General features: G+C 36.0%; 3 protein-coding genes across 8 annotated transcripts in view; 2 read left to right on the top strand and 1 right to left on the bottom strand.

The window, feature by feature from the left end:
- The first annotated feature begins 774 nt into the window (after window positions 1–774).
- LOC137013631 (enolase-phosphatase E1) lies at window positions 775–22,722 on the top strand. 4 transcript variants are annotated; one of them, XM_067377571.1, is made up of 12 exons: window positions 775–912; window positions 7,410–7,516; window positions 7,689–7,829; window positions 9,743–10,804; window positions 11,318–11,494; window positions 13,820–14,116; window positions 14,764–14,849; window positions 15,082–15,188; window positions 15,410–15,553; window positions 17,769–17,900; window positions 20,263–20,532; window positions 21,513–22,722. In XM_067377571.1, the coding sequence occupies exons 2-12, from the start codon at window positions 7,509–7,511 to the stop codon at window positions 21,729–21,731; spliced, it is 2,643 nt and encodes an 880-aa protein (XP_067233672.1). In that variant the 5' UTR covers window positions 775–912; window positions 7,410–7,508; the 3' UTR covers window positions 21,732–22,722. The 4 variants fall into 4 exon arrangements, with proteins under 4 accessions (XP_067233672.1, XP_067233670.1, XP_067233671.1 ...); XM_067377570.1 differs by lacking the exon at window positions 775–912 and adding an exon at window positions 5,706–5,927; XM_067377569.1 differs by having other exon boundaries at window positions 7,410–7,829.
- Window positions 802–3,119, top strand: otulina (OTU deubiquitinase with linear linkage specificity a). The gene is made up of 3 exons (XM_067378726.1): window positions 802–912; window positions 1,139–1,260; window positions 2,687–3,119. The coding sequence occupies exons 1-3, from the start codon at window positions 802–804 to the stop codon at window positions 3,117–3,119; spliced, it is 666 nt and encodes a 221-aa protein (XP_067234827.1).
- A 185-nt stretch (window positions 22,723–22,907) lies between the features above and the next one.
- Window positions 22,908–27,182, bottom strand: part of ankha (ANKH inorganic pyrophosphate transport regulator a) — a 37,456-nt gene continuing 33,181 nt past the window's right edge. For 2 of the 3 annotated variants that reach the window (XM_067377572.1, XM_067377574.1), the window contains 2 exons: window positions 26,897–26,996; window positions 22,908–23,823 (listed from right to left, as the gene is read on the bottom strand). In XM_067377572.1, the coding sequence (XP_067233673.1) occupies window positions 23,692–23,823; window positions 26,897–26,996 (232 nt within the window). In that variant the 3' untranslated portion in view covers window positions 22,908–23,691. The remainder of the gene's footprint in view (window positions 23,824–26,896; window positions 26,997–27,182) is intronic. The other variant, XM_067377573.1, reaches the window with a different exon arrangement.

Raw genomic sequence — 27,182 nt, 5'->3', positions numbered from 1 at the left:
CCCCTTTTTTAAAATAGCCAATAGCGTTTCCTGTATATCACAGCTTGGCCAGAACCTTAAAACTCAGTAAAGCCTGTTTCCTTTTAATATCTAACCGTTTATCCTCCTAACTCCTCTATATCACTTTAAAATACAGCATTCTGTGCAGAATTTAAATGGGTCCGATACCTTTCGTAGTCTGAGCCGACTTGCGTATATGATCCACTCTGTGCATATTTACACTCTGAATCGTTCCCGATTCTCTATATAGTGTATAACTATGTGCCATTCACCATGTAGAAACTAGTAAATGTGTGAACAAATGACCGATTTCATCCGCAGCTTCAATGTCTGTTGATAGTGTAGGAGGGGGCAGGACTTCAGATTCTAGAGAGCATTTGATTGGACAGAAGATTTGATCAGAAGTGAGAGGCTGAAAGTTTTGAATACTTGTATCTCCTAAATGCGAATTTTGTCATTGTTTTGGAACACACCAGCTTATTCATAACCTTAAGGCTAACATATTCATACTAAAAGCTAAAAAACTTACATTTTGATTTCAGGGGGACTTTAAATAAAATCATGCACTGCACAGGCAGACCAGCAGGTGGCGATATGATGTGTAAATTCGCCCAGAAGTGACCAGAAGAAGAAAACAGCTTCATATGCATTCTGATGACGTTAGTCACATGACCACGTGGAAGTGAATATGGTTTGTGAATCCTGTCAGAGGCCGAAACGAGCATCTTTTACTCATTGGACACCTTTTACGTTGAGTTCCCACTCAGTGAGATTAACTGTCACGATTCGTAGATTGCAAACATGTCGTGGGTGAAATCATTGGCGTCTAGTGAGGATGTGTTTGACGAGGATGTGGATGATATAAGTCTGCAGAACAAAGAATGGAAATACAACATGGAAAAACGCGCAAAGGTACGTGAACAGTCATTTATCAACGATGAACCTTTCACAACATGCTTGTACTGAAATGTTTTATCGTTTTTTATTTGTGTTTTCCAATCTAAATGAGTGTTACATCGTTCATTCATTGTAAGAAGAGTTTTTAAAAACACCGGTGACATACAAAAGCAACAATCACGATGTGTAGCTAGTGAAAGCAGCGCAGTCTAGAAACGACTGCCGTGTGGTTTTCTGTCAGGATGGTTTCAGAGATGGCATTGATGCAGGGAAAGAAGCGTCACTACAGGCTGGTTTCAACATGGGATACAGAGAAGGAGTCACTAAAATGACAGTCATCGGTCAGCTCAAAGGAATCATGAGGTAAGCAGGTGCATTTATCTCATTTGTCATCATTTTAGGGCCTTTTTAGTAGAAATACATGCAACATACACTCACCAATGAGAGTCATTTATTCTTATAAAGACTATATAAGATAGGTTGTCAGCATTTTAGAGTTTTTTTGTGGGTGTAAGTTACAATCTTAAAAAAATGCTTTACAAATATTGTACAGGGAAAATCACGTGACTCCATACTTAAAATGGTGTGAGCATATGATTAAACTACATTACAAGCAAACAGAAAGTACTACTAATGTTAATGTATGATCCATGTTTGGCAGTGTTTGGGAACCAATTCCTAAGGTGTTCTGTTTAGGTCATTTTTGTAACTAAAGTGTCAATGTCAGATTAGACAATAAAACATAAAGTAAAGTGAATTTGTTTGAACAAAAATGGCTCAAATAAGAATCTTATTGGGGTTCTTATTGGTTTTCAAGTAGTGTTATTATTAACTAAAACTTTCTTTTTTCTTTTTATTAACTAAAGTCTTTTCTTTAATGGAAATAAAATATATATAAAATCAAAAAACAAATATTAGAAATGGTCTCTTAGCAACTAACTGATACAAAAAGATATATATATATATATATATATATATGAAAACTACAAAATTACTAAAACTTTAAGTGAAAAGAACATTGAAAATGTATAATTGAAAGCTAACTTGGATATTAATAAATACTGTAATAATATAGAGCTGTATGATTCTGGATCAATTGAGAATCAATTGTCAAACAACAAAACGTAATTTTCTAGAGGTTTTGACAAAAATATTAATTGCATTAAATTTAAATAATTAATTAATTTCAGTGACTTAAAATATATATTGATTTAAAAATATACTCATAAATACTTGTTTCATTAGCTGATGAAACTCTTGACTGTATGATTGAATGACAAAAATAAATGTTTTAACACTCATCTGTCATCAACTACTGCTGTAACAATGTAATTGAAGTTACATTTGAATTGAATTTTTATTTGAAGAATGAAAGTTACTTTCAAAAGGTGATTTAGTCTAATTTGATCGCTACTGTTTTGATCCGAAATAGAAACTTTTATCTTAGTACTTTAGTGATAACTTGGATAATTGTAACACAGAAATAATGATACTACAAGGTTGAAGGTTCTTAGGGATAAGATAGCGATCTTTCAATGATTAATCATGCAGCTCTAAAAAATAATACTAAAATAATACTGTTGTCAAGTTTACACCTGTGTTTACTCTGCTAGGACACCTGTGTGAGCTTAAGAAGTGACATGACATGATATATTCACTCATATTAAAGAGACCATACAGGTCAAATTAATTGTAAAAATGACTCTTTTTGTGCCACTCTACCTGCATCAAAATCCTAAATCAGTTCTGTCCAATCTTCTGTTGTTTTTGACCATGTCTTCTTTCACAGTGCCGTGCGATGCTGGTGTCAGGCTCAGCTGCCTGGAAGCCCAGCTTTAGCGTCTGTTAACGATCTGCTCCAGAGATTGGAGGCGCATGAGGACGGGCTGGTGGAGGCCATGAGAAAAGCCCAGCAAAAGCCTCTACCTAGTGTGACCGAGATGGTAGATGACATGGAGGACCTAAATGTGGAGCAAACGAACCAGGGTGGAGAATCTAGATGCTCAAACAATGGGGACTGTTGTGGGAGAGATGGAACGAACAATGACTGCTGTGGGAACACCAGAGTTGTGAGTGAAGATTCACTAAGGATTCTTTCCCATGGTTCTTTCTCTACAAGACAGAGTCTCAAACAGCTGCTGAAGTGCTGCTTGGACCTAGTAACAGAACTGGGGCTTCCTGAAGAACTAAAACTTCACATTCAGCAGCTCACAGACACTTGAAGTGGATCCAGGGCTGTTTGTGGTGAACACTGCATCAGACCGTCTGAATAACATCCTGTGTGGGCAGGAAACAACAAGCAAATTCTTGGAAAGAAAATAGCCTGTGCATTAGTTGACTCAAATTGATAGTGTACTTAAGGGAGTTGTTTTTAAGTGATGTGATTCTGCTGAACTGCAATTTTGCTGGATTAGTAGCACAACAACACTGCATTTACTACCCTTGACTTCTATTAATGATATGACATAAAGTGCACTTGTGCCAGTTATTGAATCCAAATGCACCCGTTTCTTTCAAAACAGATAATCAGTCTTTGCTTTGTACCTCCATCCATTTATTTGTATTATCAAACTTTATTTTCATGCATAATATAACACATTGTATAATAGAATATATTAACTTTGATTGTTGAAATGTGTGATTACCACTGTACATACTGAGCTGCAACCTAATTGAGTTTCACTTTTACCACCAAATAAAAGCTGTATATTAATTTATTAATCAAGTGGTTATGTAATTTATTCTTAAGTTAATGTGAGCCATTTAGTTAAATATGATCTATTTATATAAACACAACTGAGCTGTAACTTAAGCTTGGAGCATGTGCTGGATATTATGTAACGATGTAAGCACACAGTTTCTAATGTGTTATTTTTATCTCTGGGAATTCCAGCAGAATTTTGAATAAACTACCAGCATTTCTGTTTTGAGATGCAACTTTCTGAATTTTCATCTATCAGAAAGTGGACTGCCCTTGTGAAAAAGAAGTCTGCTTAATTGTATTGAATGTGCACTCTTGTATACATCCCATCAAAAGTATATTTTTTAAAAAAAAAGATAATTTTGCAGATAATTTTAATGAAATAAAAGGCATGTAGAGTGCGCTTTCATCACTGTTTCACTTTGTAATGTCAAATTAAGTTTTACTTTAAAGTACATTTTAAAGCATTGTTTAATCTTTTTTTTTAAGTACACCTGTTTTGATGTCTAGACTAGTGAAGCACTTGATTTTACAATTGTATTGATTTTTATTTTTACTAGATTCTATTCTAATACTGTAAATTCTTCTTTTATATATTCTTCAGTACACTTTAACTATATTTAAAGACAATAGAATTACGAAGTTGCATGTAAAGATGAACTTTACTCCTACTTAAGTGGGTTAAAAAAACATTCAAGTTAAAACTTTTAATTGCATTTAATATAAATCTTAAACTTTCATTTCACTTTCATTGCATTTTCATTAAATTTCAAATAACAGGCAATTAAAGGGTTAGTTCACCCAAAAATGAAAATTCTGTCATTTATTACTTACCCTCATGTCATTTCACACCCGTAAAACCTTCGTTAATCTTCGGAATACAAATTAAGATTTTCTAGTTGAAATCCGATGGCTCCGTGAGGCCTCCATAGGGAGTAATGTCACTTCCTCTGTCAAGATCCATAAAGGTACTAAAAACATATTTAAATCGGTTCATGTGAGTACAGTGGCTCAATATTAATATTCTAAAGCGACGAGAATACTTTTGGTGCGGCAAAATAACGACTTATTTAGTGATGACCGATTTCAAAACACTGCTTCAGGAAGCATCGGAGCATTACGAATCTGTGTGTCGAATCTGCAGTTTGGAGCGCCAAAGTCTCGTGATTTCAGCAGATTGGCGGTTTGACCCGCAATCTGAATCATGATTCAATACACTGATTCATTTATGCTCTGATGCTGAAGCATTGTTTTGAAATCAGTCATCACTAAATAAGTCGTTATTTTGTTTTTTTGCCGCACCAAAAGTATTCTCGTCATTTTATAATATTAATATTGAGCCACTGTACTCACATGAACTGATCTAAATAAGTTTTTAGTACATTAATGGATCTTGACAGAGGAAGTGACATTGCTCCCTATGGAGGCCTCACCGAGCCATCGGATTTCAACTAAAATGTGTGTTCCAAAGATTAACGAAGGTCTTACGGGTGTGAAACAACATGAGTGTAAGTAATTTCATTTTTGGGTGAACTAACCCTTTAAGTGTCCGAAAACATTACATACAGTTTGCACTTAAATTAAAATTCTCTCATCATTTACTCACCCTCAATTTGTTCCAAACCTGTATGAATTTCTTTCTTCTGCTGAACACAAACAAAGATATTTTGAAGAAAACCAAACTGCTGATGAACCCCATTGACTTCCATATTATTTTTCCCCCCCTCCATACTATGGAAGTCAGTGGGGTCCATCAACTGTTTCGGAAGAAAGAAATTCATACAGGTTTGGAACAAATTGTGGGTGAGTAAATGATTACAGAATTTTCATTTTTGGGTGAGCTATCCCTTTAAAGTATATTCTAATAAAGCATTAATTCTGTACTAACTGTTTTAAAGGTATGCTAAAGTGTACTTCTTTTCACAAGAGTGGATAAAGCAGCTGTCATAACTTTCCTAGTTCAGACAGACAGAGTTAATAGGTTCAAGATAGTTGTGTATGCGCGCTAATGGACATGGAGACCTTTAGAATCAGATTTCACTACATTCCTTTAATCTGAGACCATGCTATGCCTTCTTCAAGTGCTTTAAATAAAGAACAAGAGCGAATAAAAAATCTCTGACTTGAATTTTTCCCCTTTTGGTTAGGGTTAAAAATGAAGTTACTTGATTAATAAGACGATATTATGAGTCTACGGACCATGAAGTTCACAGAGTTTCCTGTGGCAGTATATAGACGGAAAGTGAAACTACAGTCATAATACACGTCGATCTTCCTGGACGCAAACATGGTTGTCTTGACAAGTCAAGGGAGACACCTTCACATTTAGGTAGGAATTATGATAATTGAATATTTTGACGTTCTTGCCATGCAGATTTTGTTGATATGAAATATCGATTAATCTCGCTAACAGCCATTTGACGATGTTGACAGTTCACATTACAGATTTATGGTGCCTCTTATTAACCCTGAGCTTGGAAATCTCCGTTAAATACATTCGGTTTGATTAAAGAATAGTTTTAGCCTCTGTTTGTTGACGTAACATTGCTTTATATTTACACGTAATTCTGAATGTTGCAATATTATCTCTGGTAAACAGTGTCAACATTCAGAGTGCTGACGCTTGTGCCATGCGCCGCGAGACACCCTCACTCACCATGTATAATAATGTACAAACACACTAAAACTCAAAGGACTAACATTAATGTATGGTACATAATAGTGAAACTGAACATATATATGAAAGTCTCTGTAAAACTGAAAGTCTACTTGTGTATTTTAGCTGGTCGTCTGAAAATAGATGTAGCTAAAGTAATCAATCAGCTAAAGAACTAAAAATCTTATTTATGTTTATATTTAGTGCCATTCTGGCACATGGAGTGACTTGAGAAATATTTTGTGATATTGTGTATTTTAGTTTTTAAGTTTAATTTTGTTCATGCGTGGGTAATTTTATTGTATAATCAGTCAACGATATTTAGCCAAAAATGGAAACTCCCTAACAAAAATGTACCTAAGGGGTTGTAGTTCATTTCACTTACATAAAACTCTTCAGTCTATTCACCAAAAAGATTTTAGACTAATTTACTGTTTTGTTCAGTTACTTAAACTTTCTGTCATTGTCTTTGAATCAATCATTCAGTTGATTCATTAAAAGTACAAAGTGACTTCATTTACTATTTTTTTACATTAGCCCACTAGTCCACTGAATGAGTAAATGAAAACCTGTGAGAGACACAGAGCGCTGAGTGTACATTGTTGTTCACTTGTTATTTAGATGCATTATGGGATTGAGTACACTCAGTAGTGTCCACTATATATGGTTTCAGACATCACTATAAATAGTTTGAAAAACACACATGAATTTCCCATGTGTTTTGCATGTGATCATATTGATTTCACATGGGAACGGTTACTGTTCCAAAACCACGTTTAGCATGTGCAAAGTACAGTATGTGTTTCACATGTGACCAGATGTGTTTTTGGACATTTGAAATTCACGTGCTTTTTCTCACCTGAAATAGTGCACTAAAGGGAATGGGGGTGATTTCGGACAACCAGAGTCAAAGCAAACAAGTGAATTCTTGAAAGTATTTTTCCCATAGGGATTTAAAAAAAAAGTATTTGTTAAAGAGCTACAGTGAGTTAAACCATGTTACAACATGTTTACAGTAATAACAATACATTTATTATGGCACTTTGGCAGAAACTGTGGTAAATATGTGCTGACCAAAACATATTGACATTTTTACATTAAGAAATGGCATGTTTAATACTCATGTTGGATTTTTTGTTTGTTTTTAATCTGCAGGTTTGAACAGATGACCAGACACTTAGAAGTGCAGTTTACGGTCAGCTCCTGTAGCTGGACTAGTCTTACAGATGTACTTTATTTACAGACACTGCTCAAATGTATTGGTACGAAACATATAAGATTTTATCTGGAGAAATAATATTTGTATATGGCTAGCGCTCTGGAAGTGGAAGCAGCTTGCACTTGATAACTGCACATCCTTCAGTCTGAACTTAATCTAAGAAAAATAGATTCATTGAAAGCTATCCCTGTATCTTGTGCCAACATGGGGAACAGTTTGGACTGTTGTGGGCAAAAAAATCCATGTGACCATACAGAGGATGAGACTAAAGGTTTACTGCACAGCTCTGAATCAAAGACATCAACTAAAGCAGGAACAGAAGTCGGGATCAGTCCAACTTCAGATGAGGAGCACAGGTAAAGTTAAGAATTGTCCTTTTAACTTGAATTTCTCTTATTTTATTAAAGGGTTAGTTCAGCCCAAAATGAAATTTTGTCATTAATTACTCACCCTCATGTAAACGACCCGTAAGACCTTCATTCTTCTTCGGAACACAAATTAAGATACTTTTGAAGAAATCCAAGGGTATCTGATCCACACATAGGCAGCAATGTCATTGCAACTTTTGATGTCCAGAAAGTTAAAATATTCCACGTGACTACAGTGGTTTAACCTTAATGTTATGAAGCGACGAGAATATTTTTTGTGCGCAAAAACAAAACAAAAATAACGACTTTATTCAACAATTTGAACCGTTGTAATATGTAGTGAACTTGTTTACGTCTAAACGCAACTTTGTATTGGCCGAAGCTGAACACGTGAGCAGCACGACACATGCATGTGATGCTGATACAGGATCCAGCAAATAATGAGCCGGCATTCGGATGTAAACAAGGAATTCTGCACTGAGTTCACTATGTATGACAACGGTTCAAATTGTTGAATAAAGTCGTTATTTTTGTTGTTTTTGTGCACAAAAAGTATTCTCGTCACTTCATAACATTAAGGTTAAACCACTGTAGTCACATTGACTATTTTAACCATGTTTTAACTACCTTTTTGGATGTCAAAAGGTGCAACAATGTTGCTGCATATGTGTGGATTTGATACCCTCGGATTTCATCAAAAATATCTTAATTTGTGTTCTGAAGATGAACGAAGGTCTTATGGGTGTGGAATAACATGAGGGTGAGTACTTAATGACAGAAATTTCATTTTTGGGTGAACTCACCCTTTAATTTATGGCTGATTCCGTTTGCCGATTTTTTTTTTTATTATTTTTTTTATTTAAGCAAATTTATTTTTGTTTATTTGCTCTCTTATGATGTATTCACACGGGCGTTAATGCTTCTCATTTACTTTGAATGGGTTACATAATGAGTTGTGGAACTGAATTGTGGGTTCCGTTGCATATGAGCACTTGCGTTGCTTGTGGCAGGAGATGAAAAATTTTCAACTTTTCAAGCGCCAACACAGGTGTCAGCCAATCAGATCGCCTTATGCAAATACCCTAGCACAGACGCTAGCCAATTGCTTTCATGCAACACTGGAAAGTAATGTGATTGACTGTTATCACTATCACGGTCACATCAGCACAAGCTTCAGAAACGCCTTCCATCAAGCGCCAACGCCCCGTGTGAATGCAGTTATAAATTAGAGGCAACCACTGCATTTCAATCACAATCCACACAAAGATGTTATATACATGTAGCTTGAGCAGTTGCTTTAAATTAGATTGTATAATTTCCAGATTTAAAGCAAAAAAAAAAAAAAAAATGCATTGTTTGACTTTAGCCCTTTGAAATGATGCTACATAAGACTCACCTGTGCAAAACAAAAAAACAGCAAACAGACTGAATGAAAATGTGAAAATGCAAATTCACTTTCTGACAGGTTAAGCTTATGGAACAGCAGTGATATAGCATTTCCTTGGTTAAGGCTGTAAACAAAGTAGCGCTTCCTTCTAAAGCTTGAAACATAAATTACGTGAACCAACTCCTGATAGGTGTTTTTCAAAATACAAGCCATTATCTCTATAGTGATGGCCAGGGTTTCCAGGTCCCAGAAAAATTTCCAGCCAAAACAAATGAAAACATGTACATGTAAATACACAAGTCTCGTGGTTATGTCCTCATAATATTAGTCAGTATTTGCAACAATTACAGTTTGTTTTTTTTTTACTTTTGTGGCTCGTTTTTTTAACTTATTTTTAATAAATGGTCTGAAGAGAGCTTTGTGTTGTGAACGTTTGAGTAGTAACTAGTAAATCCTGTTTTTCATGTTTTTCCATAACATCCACATTTGACTTAAATGCATTTCAAATCAACAGGCATGAAGAAGTAACAAAACAACAGCTGGATGAAATGATTGTAACCAAGCAGCCAAATGCAGAGGCTCAAATTCTTAAAGCACAGAGCTCTTACTCTACAACGATATCAGTGTTGCACACCGAAGTCTCACTTGCTGCTGAAGTTAATGACAATGTTTCACCTGAAACGGCTCCAACAGAAATTATAATCTTAGATAAAGAAACGCCAAAAACAAAGACTGAAGTTACTGAAGAAATCCAAAACATTGCAGCTGAAGTCTCAGAAGCACCTCAAGACAGAGTCGAAGCACCTGCTGAGATTGTTGCCTCAGTGAAAGGGGAGATAGAGGCTCAGCATGGATCAACTGAAAAGTTTGCAGCTGCTTTGACAGATGATGCAGGTGCTACCGCAACCAGTTCAGACTCAACAGTTGCACCTGCTGAGGAGACACCTGTTGAGGAAGCACCTGTTCAGGAGGTACCTGCGCTTACTCTGGTAGAAGCTGAAAAGGACTTCTCCGAACCAGAGCCAGAAACGCATATGGAGAAGATTGCAGATGAGAAGGAAATTATCCAAACTGAGGGACTGTCTCTGAATGACACCACTGACGTTACACATGAAAAAGCTGGTCTCAATGACACTGGGGATGTTTCTTTGATGGACAACAGCAGCACAGAGCATGACTCACGTGTTTTAGCTCAGTCTAATGAGTCGGATGTTACTGAGAAAAGCGTAGCTGAAGTGACTGCTGAGGAACCCATCACTGAGCCAACAGCTGAAGTGGAGGAGAAATGTTCAGAGGAAACCCATTCTGAGATGGCAGAACAGGAGGAGGAAACATCTGAAGCCTCTCAAACTCAGGAACATTCGCAGGAAGTTTCATCTCCAGATATTACCAATGCACTCGCTCCTGGCATTGAAAACGGGCTAGTAAAGGACTCTGAGAATGAAAGAAATGCTGATGTCAAAGTTGTGGAAGAGCTGCCTCAAGAAGAAGACATAGTCCAGAAACCAAATGAGGAAGACTTGGAAACTGAGAGTCAAGAGCAACTGCCATCTAAGCCCTCTACACAAACTGAAAGGTAATTAATTCATTAAGAAATAAATAAAATAAAATACCAACTTTGATTGGAAGCATAAAAGTTTGGAAAATCAGACAAAAATACAAAAGTATAAGACAGTGTACTTAACGTCTTAGGGAAAGAATGAACTACAATCCCATGAAGCATTGCAAACAGCATTATCAAATAAAAAAATTGAGAAATATAAAATGATGCATTTAAAAATGTTTATTATATACGAGTGGGCGGGGCTTAAGAGATCTTTTGGCACATTTTACTTGTTTCTCTGATTGGTGGAAGTTTCTGTACAGAATCATGGGTAGTGTAGTTTTTCACCACAAATTCCACTATTATTTTAAAACTAAGTTGAAATAATGCGGGCTGACAGCTTCAACAGAAGTAAATATTATCAATTAACAACCTTGCAGCTCCCTATGGAAAAAAATGAATGGAGTTTTTACTTCTGGAACCCGAATGTTGCACTCTGTAACCCTGGTTCATATGTGGATTCTAACTCTCTCTATTCTGTTACAGCACTATTGAGGTGAACAAACCTGAAGTCACAGACATTATGACAGATCTAGAAAAGAGTGAAAAGGTTGCAGAGCAAGAGCATGAGGCTACAGAACCAACTCAGAATGGCCTGGACTCCACATGTGCCTCAGTACCATCAAGCCCTATTCAGAAAACCAGAGCCCCTGAGCCAATGAGGTTAGTACTTCCTGCTGTACACTATTATTACCATTAGGTGGCGCAAAACTCTCATGAGTTCATAAATGTGTTCGGTGACTAAATGTAGTTATTAGTTTGTAGTATAATCACACCAGTCATAATACCAATGATGAATTGACAGTTTGTCACGTCAAGCCACACAACTTACAATTTAGTACAAACACTTAGATTAGTGTAACGATATTGTGTCAACATTACTTGCAGAAATCAGACTTTTGTCTACTTAAATGAGTCACTGTTTATTTTAACACCATAAATTTGTTATATTCATGACTTTGTCTTTTAATATGTGATTAGGCTACATGATGTATCAGGTCTAAGCAGTGTTTATCAGTTGTTTTTTTTTAATTCCTCAGAACAATTGCTGTCTGAACAGCATTCCTTTCATTCTTATTTTGGGAACATGTTTTTTGTGATTGTAGATTTTAGTGAACTTTGACTTAGTTTAAGGCTATGAAATGGTCATATTTAGACAGTTGGAATAGTTCCTTAGGTATGTATATATATAAATAATCACATACAATAATATATATATATATATATATATATATATATATATATATATATATATATATATATATATACATACAATAATATTATATATATATATATATATATATATATATATATATATATATATATATATATATATATATATATATATATATATATATACACACTATATTGCCAAAAGTTTTGGGATGCCTGCCTTTCCATGCACATGAACTTTAATAACATCCCATTCTTAATCCGTAGGTTTTAATATGGAGTTTGCCCACCCTTTGCAGCTATAACAGCTTCGACTCTTATGGGAAGTCTTTCCACAAGGTTTAGGAGTGTGTTAATGGGAATTTTTGACCATTCTTCTAGAAGCACATTTGTGAGGTCAGGCAGTGATGTTGGCAAGAAGGCCTGGCTCACAGTCTCCGCTCTAATTCATCCCAAATGTGTCCTATGGGGTTGAGGTCAGGACTCTGTGCAGGCCAGTCAAGTTCCTCCACATCAAACTCGCTCATCCATGTCTTTATGGACCTTGCTTTGTGCACTGGTGCGCAGTCATGTTGGAACAGGAAGGGGCCATCCCCAAACTGTTCCCACAAAGTTTGGAGCATGAAATTGTCCGAAATTGTCCAAAATGTCTTGGTATGCTGAAGCATTAAGAGTTCCTTTCACTGGAACTAAGGGGCCAAACCCAACCCCTGAAAAACAACCCCACACCATATTCCCCCCTCCACCAAACTTTACACTTGGCACAATGCAGTCAGGCAAGTACTGTTCTCCTGGCAACCGCCAAACCCAGACTCATCTATCGGATTGCCAGATAGAGAAGCGTGATTCGTCACTCCAGAAAACACGTCTCCACTGCTCTAGGGTCCAGTGGCAGCGTGCTTTAAACCACTGCATCCGACTCTTTGCATTGCACTTGGTGATGTAAGGCTTGGATGAAGCTGCTCAGCCATGGAAACCCATTCCATGAAGCTCTCTACGCACTGTTCTTGAGCTAATCTGAAGGCCACACGAAGTTTGGAGGTCTGTAGCTATTGACTATTGACTGTAGCTATTGCTCTGTGATTTTACATGGCCTACCACTTCGTGGCTGAGTTGCTGTTGTTCCCAATAGCTTACACTTTGTTATAATACCACTAACAGTTGACCATGGAATATTTAGTAGTGAAGAGTTATTACACAGGTGGCAACCTATACTGGTACCACACTTGAATTCACTGAGCGCCTGAAAGCGACCCATTCTTTCACAAATGTTTGTAGAAGCAGTCTGCATGCCTAGGTGCTTGATTTTATACACCTGTGGCCATGGAGGTGATTGGAACACCTGAATTCAATGATTTGGAGGGGTGTCCCAATACTTTTGGCAATATACGTTGGTAAAGAAATGTTTCTTCAGCATCAAATCAGCATATTAGAATAATTTCTGAAGAATCATCAAACATTAAAATATTTTAATATGAAAACCATTGTTTTAAATTATAGCAATAATATTTCACTGTTTTACTGTATTTTTGATCAAATAAATGCAGACTTGATGAACATATGAGACATTAAAAAAACCTTAGATCCCAAACTTTTGAAGGATAGTACATATCTATACAAACAGATATTTGCAATATTTTAGGTCTTAATGTAGTTTATGGCCTTAAAAAGTATAAAATAATAAAAAAATATATATATATAAAAAGAAAATGCAATTTATAATATATGTATAAAACCTGCATGTAATGTTTTTAAAAAAGAGACACCAAATTGTCAAAATTGCCCAATAACCACTCAACCATTTCCCATTAACAGTGATTCTGTGGCTGTAGAAGACACTGAGGCCAAAGGTGAGGTTGCTGTGGTGAGTGATGCAAAATTACTGGAGGAAGTTGTAAAAGGTGTTGCAGAGACTGGACCTCAACAAACAGAAGAGGAAAAGGAAATACAGGAAAAGGAAGCTAGTGTGGCCCAGGAAAATGAAGGAAAAGAAGACACTTCCGACACCCAAAAAGAAGAGATCATTTTTAGCAGTGGCTTTGTAGAGATGAAGCTTATACCTCCAAAAGAGACAGAAGAAAGCCTGGAGGAATTGCAAGAGCCACTGGATGAGTATGTCACTCTTTCATTCAGGTTTTCCAGCAATATGAAAGCAGATTGTCAAAAAGCATTTGGACATCAGAATCAATTGTTAATTAGACAAATGAATGAAGACTAGACCATGCAGTATTGTGAGTATAGTCTACATACTTACATAAAATGTAAATATATATGTAATGTATGTGTATGTATATATAGATACATAAGTTGTTGTTTTTTTAAATACGCAAACACTTTTCATTAAAAATTTACATTTAAAAATTAAAAGATATGGTCCCTCATGTGTTTAACTAAAGTTAGTAATCAGACTCTATTATATAAACAGGTGTTTTGAGCAACAGCTATAACTTGTTGTGTTTTAAAACAGATGAAATTTTGTAATGACCAGTCAACATAAAGATATCTTGAGCTATCCGATTTATAATAGTGCATGAGGGACTTTCATGTACATTATGTGAACAACTGATGTAAAAGGACTGAAAAATAATGACAAAGCTTCTTTAGATCCAGACAGATAAACTTGCCCTTCATGATGAATCATTATCATCTGGATGTGAGTTGTACATGTTGAACTTTAATATAGATCTTCCAACTAGACTCCACATGACTGCTTATCATTGTGAATATCATATGCATTATAGTTCCTCTTTCTGTTGCAGGAGTGCAGACCTGTATCTGGGAGCTGAGGAGATTGAAATGGAAGCCAGCAATAACAAGCCATCCAAACCACTGCTCGAGCTCACAAGTATTAAAGATTTGTTTATGTCACAGTATATATCTGCCATGGCAATATCAGTCATTAAATGCATCCACCAGCCACTAACATTACAGTTAAGGAAAAGTATTAGAGATAATCATATTATTGTGAAAATGTGACTGGGCCCTGTTGTCCTTTTTTTTTTTTTTTGAAAGATACTAGTCCAAAGGTTTTCTGCATCCATCTCATTGGATATTTATTTGTTTTTCTTCTTGTCTAGTTCCTGGTGTAGAAACCAGATGTAGCTTAGCACCAGCTGTGGACATACTGGCCTACAGTGAGCAAGAATGGAAGGGGAACACATCCAAAAGCACTCTCATCAGAAAGGTGAACAAACTTTGTTTTTTTGTGAAATGTCAACATGCTTAAAGTATATATATATAATTTTTATTATTATTTTTTTTAATAAATGTAATTTGGGTTGGTATTTTGCTTTAAGTTTTAAGTGTGCTTAAAGTGTCCAAATGCTTTTTGGGGCCACTGTACTCTAGTTTGACCTGTCTGTGCTTGTTGTAGAAGTCTGACTTACTTCTGTGTGTTTGTTTCAGGGCTATAGTGAGATGTCCCATAGCTTCAGTGGTCTGAGAAGAGTCAGAGGGGATAATTACTGTGCCCTCCGTGCCACGCTGTACCAGGTGCTGGCAACCAGCACAAACATGCCCACCTGGATAGAGGATGAAGGCTTTCTTTTGGTGAGGAGACCTTTCTAGAGCTCAGTCAGGGTAGATGCCATAATTTTGCATTAAAGGATTAGTCCACTTTCAAATAAAATTTTCCTGATAATTTACTCACCCCCATGTCATCTAAGATGTTCATGTCTTTCTTTCTTCAGTCGAAAAGAAATTAAGGTTTTTGATGAAAACATTCCAGGATTATTCTCCTTATAATGGACTTCAGTGGCCTCCAGACTGTTGAAGATCAAAATTACAGTTTCAGTGCAGCTTCAAAGGGCTTTAAACGATAACAGGCGAGGAATAAGGGTGGTCTTTAGCGAAAAATACAACTGTATATGCTTTATAAACACAAATGATCGCCTTGCATGTGCTTCTGCTTTCCGTATTCTTCAAAAAGCTTACACTGTATGTCCTACGCCTTCCCTGTTCTACTTATGGAAAAAAGGAAATTGGTGCCGCGTTCGTACAGCGTAAGCTTTTTTGAAGAATACGGAAAGCGGAATCACGTGCAAGGCGATCATTTGTGTTTATAAAGCATATACAGTTGTATTTTTTTCAAAAATGACCAATCATTTCGCTAGATAAGACCCTTAGTGCTCGTCTGGTATCGTTTAAAGCCCTTTGAAGCTGCACTGAAACTGTAATTTTGACCTTCAATCGTTTGGAGGCCATTGAAGTCCACTATAAGGAGAATAATCCTGGAATGTTTTCATCAAAAACCTTTATTTCTTTTCAACTGACAAAAGAAAGACATGAACATCTTGGACGACATGGGGGTGAGTAAATTATCAGGAAAATTTTATTTGAAAGTGGACTAATCCTTTAAAGGGGTAACTCATTGTTGGCAAGAACTTGGCTATCTATGTAGTAGAAGATGATTTTTTTTTCTTTAGATCAGTACTACATAACTAAAGAAATCAGAGAAAACATGCTGTGGTGTTAACAAATATTAGGGAGGCTTCAACACCCATAATGCTCTGGGCTTGATCTAAATGTCTATTGGCGTGAATACAAAAATGCAAATGTACAATCTGTAGATTAAAACTAACAAAAGCCCTGGAGGTGTTAAATGTGTCAAAACGTGTCATCTGGCAGACTTTATCTGACAAATAAACCAGGAGATGTGGGTGCAGATAACACTGAGAAAGAGCACACATTGCTCATACCATGTTACTACCGACATTATAAAAATACAAAGCTGGTTGAAAATCGGCAAACTTTCCTTTTAAAAGCACAATATGTAAGATTTTTGGATTAAAATATCCAAAAACCACTAGAACAGTGTTATATATTTTGTTGACTTGTGTACTTAACATTATCCCAGATGTTTCCTAGAATGTTTAAATCCAGAGAAATCCGTGTCCGTGCGTCACCTATCAATGAGCTCATACCTGCGTTACCCTCGATTTCGTACAAACAATGGAAACACCAAAGATACTTTAATATATTATATTTTATTACACATGGGAACAACCGTTTGGATACATTTGTCGACAGAAAACTAATCATTGTTATATAGCTAAACATGTTTAGTCTTATTGTTTGAATCTTGTTTTTTTTTTTTTTTTCGGGAGGACCATGTTTTTACCATGCCTCAGAGAAAAGCATTATTTTGTCAAGTGACTAACATATCATAATCAGATGCAGCTTTATTTTTAGTAACAGTAATACAGCATTTTCTCTGTCATACAATGTTTTAAAATTAATTGCATGCCATTTAGCAATACAAGCCATCCAGCATTTATTAATATGAAATTCTAATATTGATCTAGATTACTGCAGTGTGCATAGCAGTCGCTGAGCGAGCACACAGAGTAACAGTTCAGCATCATTTTTATCAACACACTCAAATGTATTTTAAAATGACAAACAGCGCTGCATTGCCTCACATACGCTTGACCGGAAGAAGCGGAAGCTGCGACTGTGGCTTAATAAGCCATGTGTCACACTCGTCTCTCATTAGCAATCGCTCCAGTGGGCTCGTTCTGCTCCCACAGCACTCATCACAGATTATTTTCCACCGGCTGTGAGGTGAAAATGACATCTCCCATGAGTTACGCCTTTGTTATGAATACCTTTAGCGTCAAAAAATACATATTATTCCTCTAACTAAAAACATACTTTATGTTTTAAATAGTTTTAGATTACATATGGCCTAGGGCTAGGGTTTATAATATAACACTGTATGTGATGCTTTCTAGCTCAGATTAACAGCTGCTGGTTTTTCTCACAGTTGCCAGAGACGATTGAAGCTCAGGAACATTTGATTGGTGGATGGGTGTTTCCCCCAGAATGCAAGTGGGCAAGTGAGAAGGAGAACTCTGTGGAGAGATTGAAATACTATTTGGATCTCCTTAAAAAGAAGGTAAATCTCTGTTTTTTAGTAAAAAAACATTACATTCAAGCATATATATTTAAATCCATTGGCATCCTCTCAAAAGACACTGAAATCTGCACTTTGAGGTCACTAGTTATTTGTTGAGTTACAGTGCCTGACGTGACTATAGAGACCAATTCTTGAAAGACATATTCTGTTGCAATTACTGCAAGTGTAGATCAAGCCTGTCCCTGTGGATGTTGGGTCTGCTCTCTGTCATTTGCACTCCCACCTCTCTTTCCACTGGGGCTCTCTCCTCTATTCTGAAATTTTGATGCTTAATTTGATGGCAAGCCTCCATCTATCATGATCTATGGCTGCATCTTCCAAGTCTTCTGGATTGATGTTGCTTACCTTCAGGTCTTGTTTGCACACATTTGTAGCAAAGTATAGGCCTTCCTGCTGGCCCTGGAGCCAGTGGCAAGTTCACTGTACAGCAGGTGTCTGGGGATTCAGATGTGTCTGGGTGAGCAAGGCAAGCATACTAGGTATCCCCACCTGCACAAGAACATTTTTTTGGAATGTGTTCCAATGATGCTCAAAATCCTTCTTAGATTGCGTAGTGTAGATGGAAGACATTGATTCTGCTTTCTTAATGTGAATAAAGGGTCCATGTTTCACTGCTGTAGAGTAGTGTGTTGAGTACACAGACAAATTCCCCTACGCACCTGACTTAAGTTATCCTGGGGTGTCTCCTAATCGACACCCAAGCTTAGTGTATATGTATAATTCTCTGTACTAGGTAAAAGCAAATTTAGATGCCTTGATATTTCAGCTTAATGTTTTAAGGTTAGATATATACAGTGCTTTCAGAAAGTATTCACAACACTTCACTTTTTCCACATTTTGTTATGTTATTATTACAACGCCGTATTACAAAATGGATTAAATTCATTATGTGAAAGACAATGTGAAAGAAGTTTGTTTGAATATTTGTAAATTTATTAAAAAATAAAAATAAAAAATCACATGTACATAAGTATTCAAAGCCTTTGCCATGACACTCAAAACTGAGCAGATTTGTGCCTCGATCTTGGAGGTCTAGACAATTCCTTGGACTTCATGGCTTGGTTTGTACTCTGACCATGCACTGTTAAAGGTGCCCTAGAACTTTTTTTTAAAAAGATGTAATATAAGTCTAAGGTGTCTCCTGAATGTGTATGTGAAGTTACAGCTCAAAATACCCCATAGATTATTTCAAATTCATTTTTTTAACTGCCTATTTTGGTGCATAATTAGAAATGAGCCGATTCAGGGCTACTGGCCCTTTAATTCTCGTGCTCCATGCCCACGGAGCTCGCGCTTGCCTTGAACAGTGCATAAACAAAGTTCACACAGCTGATATAACCCTCAAATGGATCTTTACAAAGTGTTCGTCATGCATGCGGCATGCATGAGTCGGATTATGTGAGTATTGTATACTGTTATATTGTTTACATTTGATTCTGAATGAATTTGAGGCTGTGCTCTGTGGCTAGCGGCTAATGCTACACTGTTGGAGCGATTTATAAAGAATGAAATTGTTCATGCATTATACAGACTGCAAGTGTTTAATAATGAAAATAGCGAAAATAGCTCATCTCCGTGAATACAGTAAGAAACGATGGTAACTTTAACCACATTTAACAGTACATTAGCAACATGCTAACGAAACATTTAGAAAGACAATTTACAAATATCACTAAAAATATCATGTAATCATGGATCATGTCAGTTATTATTGCTCCATCTGCCATCTTTAACTGTGGGACCTTATATAGACAGGTGTGTGCCTTTCCAAATCATGTCCGTTCAACTGAATTTACCACAGGTCGACTCCAATCAAGTTGTAGAAACATCTCAAGGATGCATCACCTGGGCTCAATTTTGTTTGTCATGGCAAAGGCTGTAAATACTTATGTACATGTGATTTTTTTTTAAAATTTTTTTTATAAATTTGCAAAGATTTCAAACAAACTTCTTTCACATTGTCATTATGGGGTATTGTATGTAGAATTTTGAGGAAAATAATGAATTTAATCCATTTTGGAATAAGGCGGTAATAATAAAATGTGGAAAAAGTGAAGCACTGTGCTTTCCGGATGCACTGTATATAACAAAACTAGCTGTCTAGTTCCTCTTCCCCTTTTGTTATATTCAGACACACTAACTTTGGCTGTGTTGGGGACTTATAAATGTTATTCCTGCGAGAAAAAGACATGCAGTTATTTTTAATTAAAAAATAGACAGGGGGCAGTACGATTTTTTTTTTTAAAGAAATACTTTTTATACATGCACTTTGCGTGGTTAATCAGATACAAACATTGTTATAATAATTTGTCTTGTATTTGTGTCTTCCTTGTTTATTTAGTGGCAGGCAGCAGTGGCATGCGAGAGCCCAGAGGAGAAGCAGAATGTGTGTGAGCATGTGTTTCAGGGTGGAGAGGAGGAGTATGGTCTCTTGGAAGCACTCAAGTTTCTGATGCTGGCCAAAGCCATTGATCTTCATCAAAAAATGGTGGCAGATCAAGAAGTGCCTGTGTTCTGCTGGCTTCTTTTTGCCCGCGACACATCAGAAAACCCCAAAACCCTCCTGGCCAATCACCTGAGCCAGATCGGCTTCAGTGGAGGGGTAGAACAGGCAAGTAACGGTGACACTGACAAACTTACTTACAGCTCAGTCTTTCTATTCTTCAATGTTAAGACTTTTACTTAAAGGGTTGGTTCACCCAAAAATTTAATTTCTCTCATTAATTACTCACCTTCATGTCGTTTCACACCAGTAAGACCTTCGTTCATCTTCGAAACCCAAATTAAGATATTTTTGATCAAATCCGATGGCTCAGTGAGGCCTGCATTGACAGCAATATAATTAACACTTTCAAATGTCCAGAAAGCTACTAAAGACATATTTAAAACAGTTCATGTGACTACAGTGGTTCAACTTTAATGGTATGAAGCAACAAGAATAATTTTTGTGGACCAAAAAAACAAATTAAAACAAGATATTCAACAATATCTAGTGATAGACGATTTCAAAACACTGCTTCATGAAGCTTCACGAATCTTTTGTTTTGAATCACGTTTCGTCACGTGATTTCAGTAAACAAGGCTTCGTTACGTCATAAGTGTTTCGAAACATTTCAAAACTTCAATGGTTCACCACTGGGGGGCGTGACTTTGGCAGTTTGATACACGCTCCGAACCACTGATTCGAAACAAACGATTCTTAAAGCTTTGAACCTTCATGAAGCAGTGTTTTGAAATCGCCAATTACTACTCGCTATTTTGTTTTTTGGTGCACAAAAATTATTCTCGTCGCTTCATAACATTAAGGTACCACTGTAGTCACATGAACTGTTTTAAATACGTCTTTAGTAGCTTTCTGGGCATTTGAAAGTGTGAATTGTCTTGCTGGCAATGCAGGCCTCACTGAGCCATCTGATTTTATCAAAAATTTCTTAATTTGTGTTCCGAAGATGAATGAAGGTCTTACGGGTGTGGAACAACATGAGGGTGAGTAATTAATGACAGATTTCTTAATTTTTGGGTGAACTAACCCCTATTTATATCCTGGCAAAAAATACACTAAGCTAAACTGGTTTGCTTTGTGTGTTGTAGGTAGAGATGTTTCTATTGGGCTATGCCTTAAAGTACACCATTCAAGCCTTTCGTCTGTACATGACTGACACAGAGGAGTTTGTGTCACATTACCCAGATGACCACAAGCAGGAGTGGCCCTGCGTGTGTATCGTCACAGAGGACGATCGCCATTACAACGTCCCTGTCAGGAGGACCGTTCAACACCAGCACATTCAACAGGATATCACAATGACCTAACTTTAGAGACATCAGAGAACAAATCTGATCTACAAAGTGGCATGATGTTTTGTTTCTGATATGATCTGTTGGTCATCCAATGAATGAAAAGGTGAAGGGAATTTACAGCAATCTACCAAGATCAAATTGCAAGCAGAAGTGCTCAGGTTTTTCCCCCCCAAATGAATCACAGAACGAACATCTGCCTGTCAGGAAATGCTGTGATGATTAACACTGGTTCAGAAAGGAAAAGAAAAACCTTACTGCCTTTTTACTTAACCGTGATTTTTTTTTTTTTTTTTTTTTGTATTATGCACTGTTGCGTTGATTTACATTGTCAATGTTTAAAAAAAAAATACTAAAGAGTTTACAACAATAATTTTAGAGAATTTTAATTCAAAAGAATGTGTTGTGAGTATAGTAAGGAAAATGAGATTATGGTCAACCTACTGTAAGTTCTTAGTTGAATTTATATTGTTAGAGACTGTCTTTTTTAAAAGCATTGGTACTTATAAATGGACAAATTGTGACAGTAGAAGTTTCCCATACTGGTTTTGATTTTTACTGCCATGACTGTTATTTTGTGTAGAACCTCATTTAAAGAGTTCAAAAAACAGTTTTAAAATTAGAGCACTTAGACTCTTAAAGTCAGAATAACTTTGGTTGCCATCGTGTTGTGTTATGTTTACATGTTCTTAACAGACACAGGAAGCAACAATAACGTGCATAAATCACGTTAACAGGCAGCTTGTGAAACGCATAGATGCCAAGAAGAGTTCGAGATATCTTAATATTCAGCTCATTCTGGAGTTAAGCAAAAACTACTTGCACTTTTTATTTTGGTGTTTTTTTTTTTTCCCTGCTCATCTGAATTTTTGTATTTATCACTTAAGATTAACACTGAATAACTTGATTGCCAAAAATACAAAGTTATACAGTATTGGTTGTAAAAAGCTAATTTTTTCAAGAACTGAAAGACAAGATAATTCGAGGAAATATGAATAAAATATTCTATGACTCACTTCAGCCTCACTTTAATATGCACAAAACAGATGAGAAATGCAACATCTGTTTAACACATTAATGCCTTCATAACAAGCTTTATTTATATATGCATATGATCTGTCATTCAGTTAGGCCACAAGTAACAAGAGGCCTTAAGTAAAGCAGGCCCTAAAAACTCAAAATTACATTCCATTTAGTATTTTGACAAAAGAGATATTAAAAGTAAGGCTTATAGTAAGTTGCTAAGGTCTGGAAAGTGAAATAAAATGGATTCTATAATGTGGTCCCAGCACAGAATACTGGATCAAATGACGTTCATGTGTTCAAAAAAGCTCAAATAAATAGTCTACTGTACTATAACTCCATAGTGACATTTGCAAAGTATGCAACATTGGTGTAGTGAATACAAAAATAAATCAATTGAAATCTACTATCAAATCTAGTCTGTGTGCCAAGTCAGTAAAATATATTCCTGTTAAGCAAGTTATAATACACTCAAAGTGTAACTGTTCATTGTGCGTGTCAATGCAAGAGGAAAACGGACAGTAATGTCTCGGGGTCAGCAGATTGTGTCGCTTCAAGCCTGTTTTTGAAGCACTCTTTCTCCAAGAATTTAGTTTCCGATGTGAGGGTTTATTTTGGCAAAAAATGTTCACAGGCTGCAGAATAGGAACTCTGGAAGACATCTGTAAATATGCCTCAGTTCAAAAAGTGCAGGAGTGCATTTGATGTAGACACGCAACTCTGCTCATTCTACCCCATGCAAGCACCAGTCAGTCTCACTGTTCCACTGGGGTAATGCAGAGATTGTAGAAATATAAAAACATTTGTTCCATTGAATAAAGTACTAGTTAACACTCACTGTCAAAAGTCCAAGAAACTACACTGTTGCAGATATCCAAATCTTCACCATCTCCAAATGAAAGAAAAACATGTATACAGGATTCTAGCCTTTTTTTTCTTTCCATGATTTGATTCACTCGTCTTCTCTTTCCATCGGCTCATTCTCAGCCTCTTCAATGACATCTAACTCCGTCCTGGAAGTGACTTGAGTCATTGGGGAAGAGTTATTTTCCTCCACAACCATTTCTGCTTCTGGGGTTTTCTTCTGACAACAGAAATTGAGAATAAGTATTGTAGAATAGATACTGAACGTGAGTATGTTACAAGTCTGGGACCTTTGAGACGATAATACTCCTGATTTGCATTAAAGAGTTAGTTCACCCAAAAATGAAAATTCTGTCATTAATTACTCACTCTCATGTCGTTCCAAACCTTGGAACCTTGGATATTTTTGATCAAATCCGATGGCTCAGCGAGGCCTCCAGCAAGATAATTTACACTTTCAAATGCCCAGAAAGGTACTAAAGACTTATTTAAAACAGTTCATGTGACTACAGTGGTTCAACTTTAATGTTATAAAGTGACAAAAATACTGTTTGTGCGCCAAAAAAACAAAAAAAAAAACGACTTTATTCAACAATAACTAGTGATGGGGGATTTCAAAACACTGCTCCATGAAGCTTCGCAGCTTTATGGATCTTTTGTTTCGAATCAGTGGTTCAGAGCATGTTTCAAACTCCCCAAATCACGTGATTTCAGAGTTTCGAAACATTTTGACATTTCATTGGTTTATGTGACTTTGGCAGTTTGATGCACGCTCCGAACCACTGATTTGACTCACTGAGCCACCGGATTTTATCAAAAATTTCTTAATTCGTGTTCTGAAGATAAACAAAAGTCTTACAGGTGTGGAACAACATGAGGGTGAGTAATTAATGACTGAATTTTCATTTTTGAGTGAACTAACCCTTTAAACAGACTCCATGAGCAACTGCTTTCAGGTTCTGTGCATGGAAATTGTGACAAAATTAAGCATTTTTTTGTTAAAATATATACTAACATACTATACAATTATATACAATGTTGAATAAGTTACTCTAAAAGGTAATTACTAGGTACTAATTACATCTTCAGCAGAGTAATTAGATCACTGTACTAATTACTCTCAATAAAAAGTATTGTATTACTTGTTACTAATTACTTTCTAAATCCCATATCAACCTCAACTCAGTTGAGTAATACAAGGATAGACATAAAACTGCTCTTAATTCTTTAAAATAAATCATATAAAACTGCATGAAATTATTCATAAACAGAAGTATTTAAAGGAAGAAAGTTACATTAAAAAAACATTTTAACATGAGATGTTACATTTCAAATCCACTATTGTTTTATATAGAATTGCTATATTTTTATAGAGCATTTAATGCTAACTACATCAGAAGTAACTTATTAAATTACAGAAAAAAATAAGAGCAATCCCCCAGTGTAAACACTGATACTTTAAAAACATTTATTTTTGTTTGTTTTAGCATCTGCCCAGCAACAGCTCAACCAATGGCATTAGTTTAGGGCAGGGCTATTTGCTTTTCTGACAAATGAGAGAAGAGTGTGTGTTCTGGAACCGGTTTAAAAATAATTCTTTTTTTGCAGTTCCCTTAGTGACTCTAGTAGCAGAGAAATTATACAGTTCCCCTTTAACCAGTCGCTGTATTAAACTTTACTGCATTATATCCACCTTATTTCTAATGTAAGAGCAGGTTGACCAATTGTAAACTGAATGTGCAACGCTTCCAGTGTCAGTTGCTTCTAGTTATTTTAACTGTACAAAACCATGCTGCTGCTTGATGTTGCAAATTGGTATTTAGCATATTTTAAAAAAAACTTCATTATCAAAATCATAAACGCATATATGTTTAGCGCAAAGTTTTGCCATTTACTGCACTTTGTTATTCTTGTAGTAATTTATCTACTGCCTAAATGAACTGTAACACAACTGAACTGGATATTACTATCTACTGTAGAGCTGCTTTAAAGCTAAATCGAATTCATTTTGAAAATGATGAACTTTACACCGTTATTGAACAAAACTGAAACAACACTGAACTGACTTGAGCTGAATAATGACACTATTGTCCTTTTAACCCCTTAAGCCCTGAGGGTATTTTTTTGTGACACACAAAAAAGTAAAGACTCGTAACTCCAAAACATACATATTTTATATTACTATTATATATATATGAAGATTAATAATATTTTAGGTAAGGTTTTCTGAGTGACAAGCACAACAATAATGACTCATAACTTCAAATCTCTAGCAAGGAGAGTCAAAAGGTTGGTATCGTTTGAAAGAAAAAATTACATTTTTAAATGTTTCTCATGCTGAGAAACTGCTGATAAAGGCAAAAAATAAATGTGTGCTCATGGGAAATTTTACATATATTTCATATTTGAATTGCAATAACTCAAGAGAGGAAATAAGGTAGGAAGACAATTCATTTGGTGATTTTTTTGGTGATGTTTGTATAATTGAATCTGCAGTAAATAATGATTGAATAATGATGTGAATGTTCCACAATCAGAGCATGTTTCTTGATGTTACGAGCAAAAACGTGACAAGTGCTGCATCGGTTTATTATTTACACATGGGTCTTGCAGGGCTTTGCGTACAAAAACTCGCTCAAGTTTAGTCATAGCCCAAAACACTCGTTGTATTCTACTCTGTGAGACCTTTCAAATGACATATAACACACGAATATCTGAGTTGACTCACATTGGAGTACACAGTACAATAGATTTCCTAAATTATGATATATATATATTTTTTTATTATTATTTTTCAGCAAATATCAGTATTTAGGAGTTAATCAAATTGGCTACATTCATAAAGATCAGACTCTAAGCTTTCAAATGACAAATATTTTTGTGATTATCTAGGCAGGAGTTTTGACAAATATGATTATTATTTTTTTTATAGCTAGGTGGCACCAGCGGGCGGTACACTCCGTTTTAGAGTGGTGACTCAGCACTCGTTAAGAGTCGAACAAAATGGTTGGATGCATTAAAAAGCTGCGTTTCTAAGTTTTAAAATGATACCTACTTTGTGTTATTCCTGTTGGTGGTTGCTTAGTAATTTAATTATGAATTTTTTCGCAGGGGGAGGTGTCCCGCCGGTGAGACACTTTGGGCTTAAGGGGTTAAAGATGCTTTACAGCAGAATATTAATAATATAATATATTTTCTCATATTTGATGAAGTATATATTGTATTACTTGTGCACTGACAAATAAAGTAGGACACCTATTTATATAAACTTTCATAGTCCGATGGTTCCTCACCTGCTTTCGGTATACATAACAGGCAGCCACTGCGACCATGATGGATTCCCCCACGAATCCTGCTAATAAAGACCCCACTCCCAGTGTGGCACCATGCACCCTGCACAAAGACAAAACAACATCAACATAACAAATGTGGTTTCAATACAGTACCAGCTGATAAAATGTACAATTCATTGCTGTACAGTTGTAACGCAGTGTTGCTCTGATCAACAAACCCTTTAAAGAAATTTTTTCTGAATTTATTTTAAATGTTGCTGCAGCAGACTACATTAGCTGGAGAGAG

This window comes from Chanodichthys erythropterus, chromosome 23, assembly GCF_024489055.1.
Source record: "Chanodichthys erythropterus isolate Z2021 chromosome 23, ASM2448905v1, whole genome shotgun sequence".
Lineage (NCBI taxonomy): Eukaryota > Metazoa > Chordata > Actinopteri > Cypriniformes > Xenocyprididae > Chanodichthys > Chanodichthys erythropterus.
This window is presented reverse-complemented; position numbering and strand designations above follow the sequence as displayed.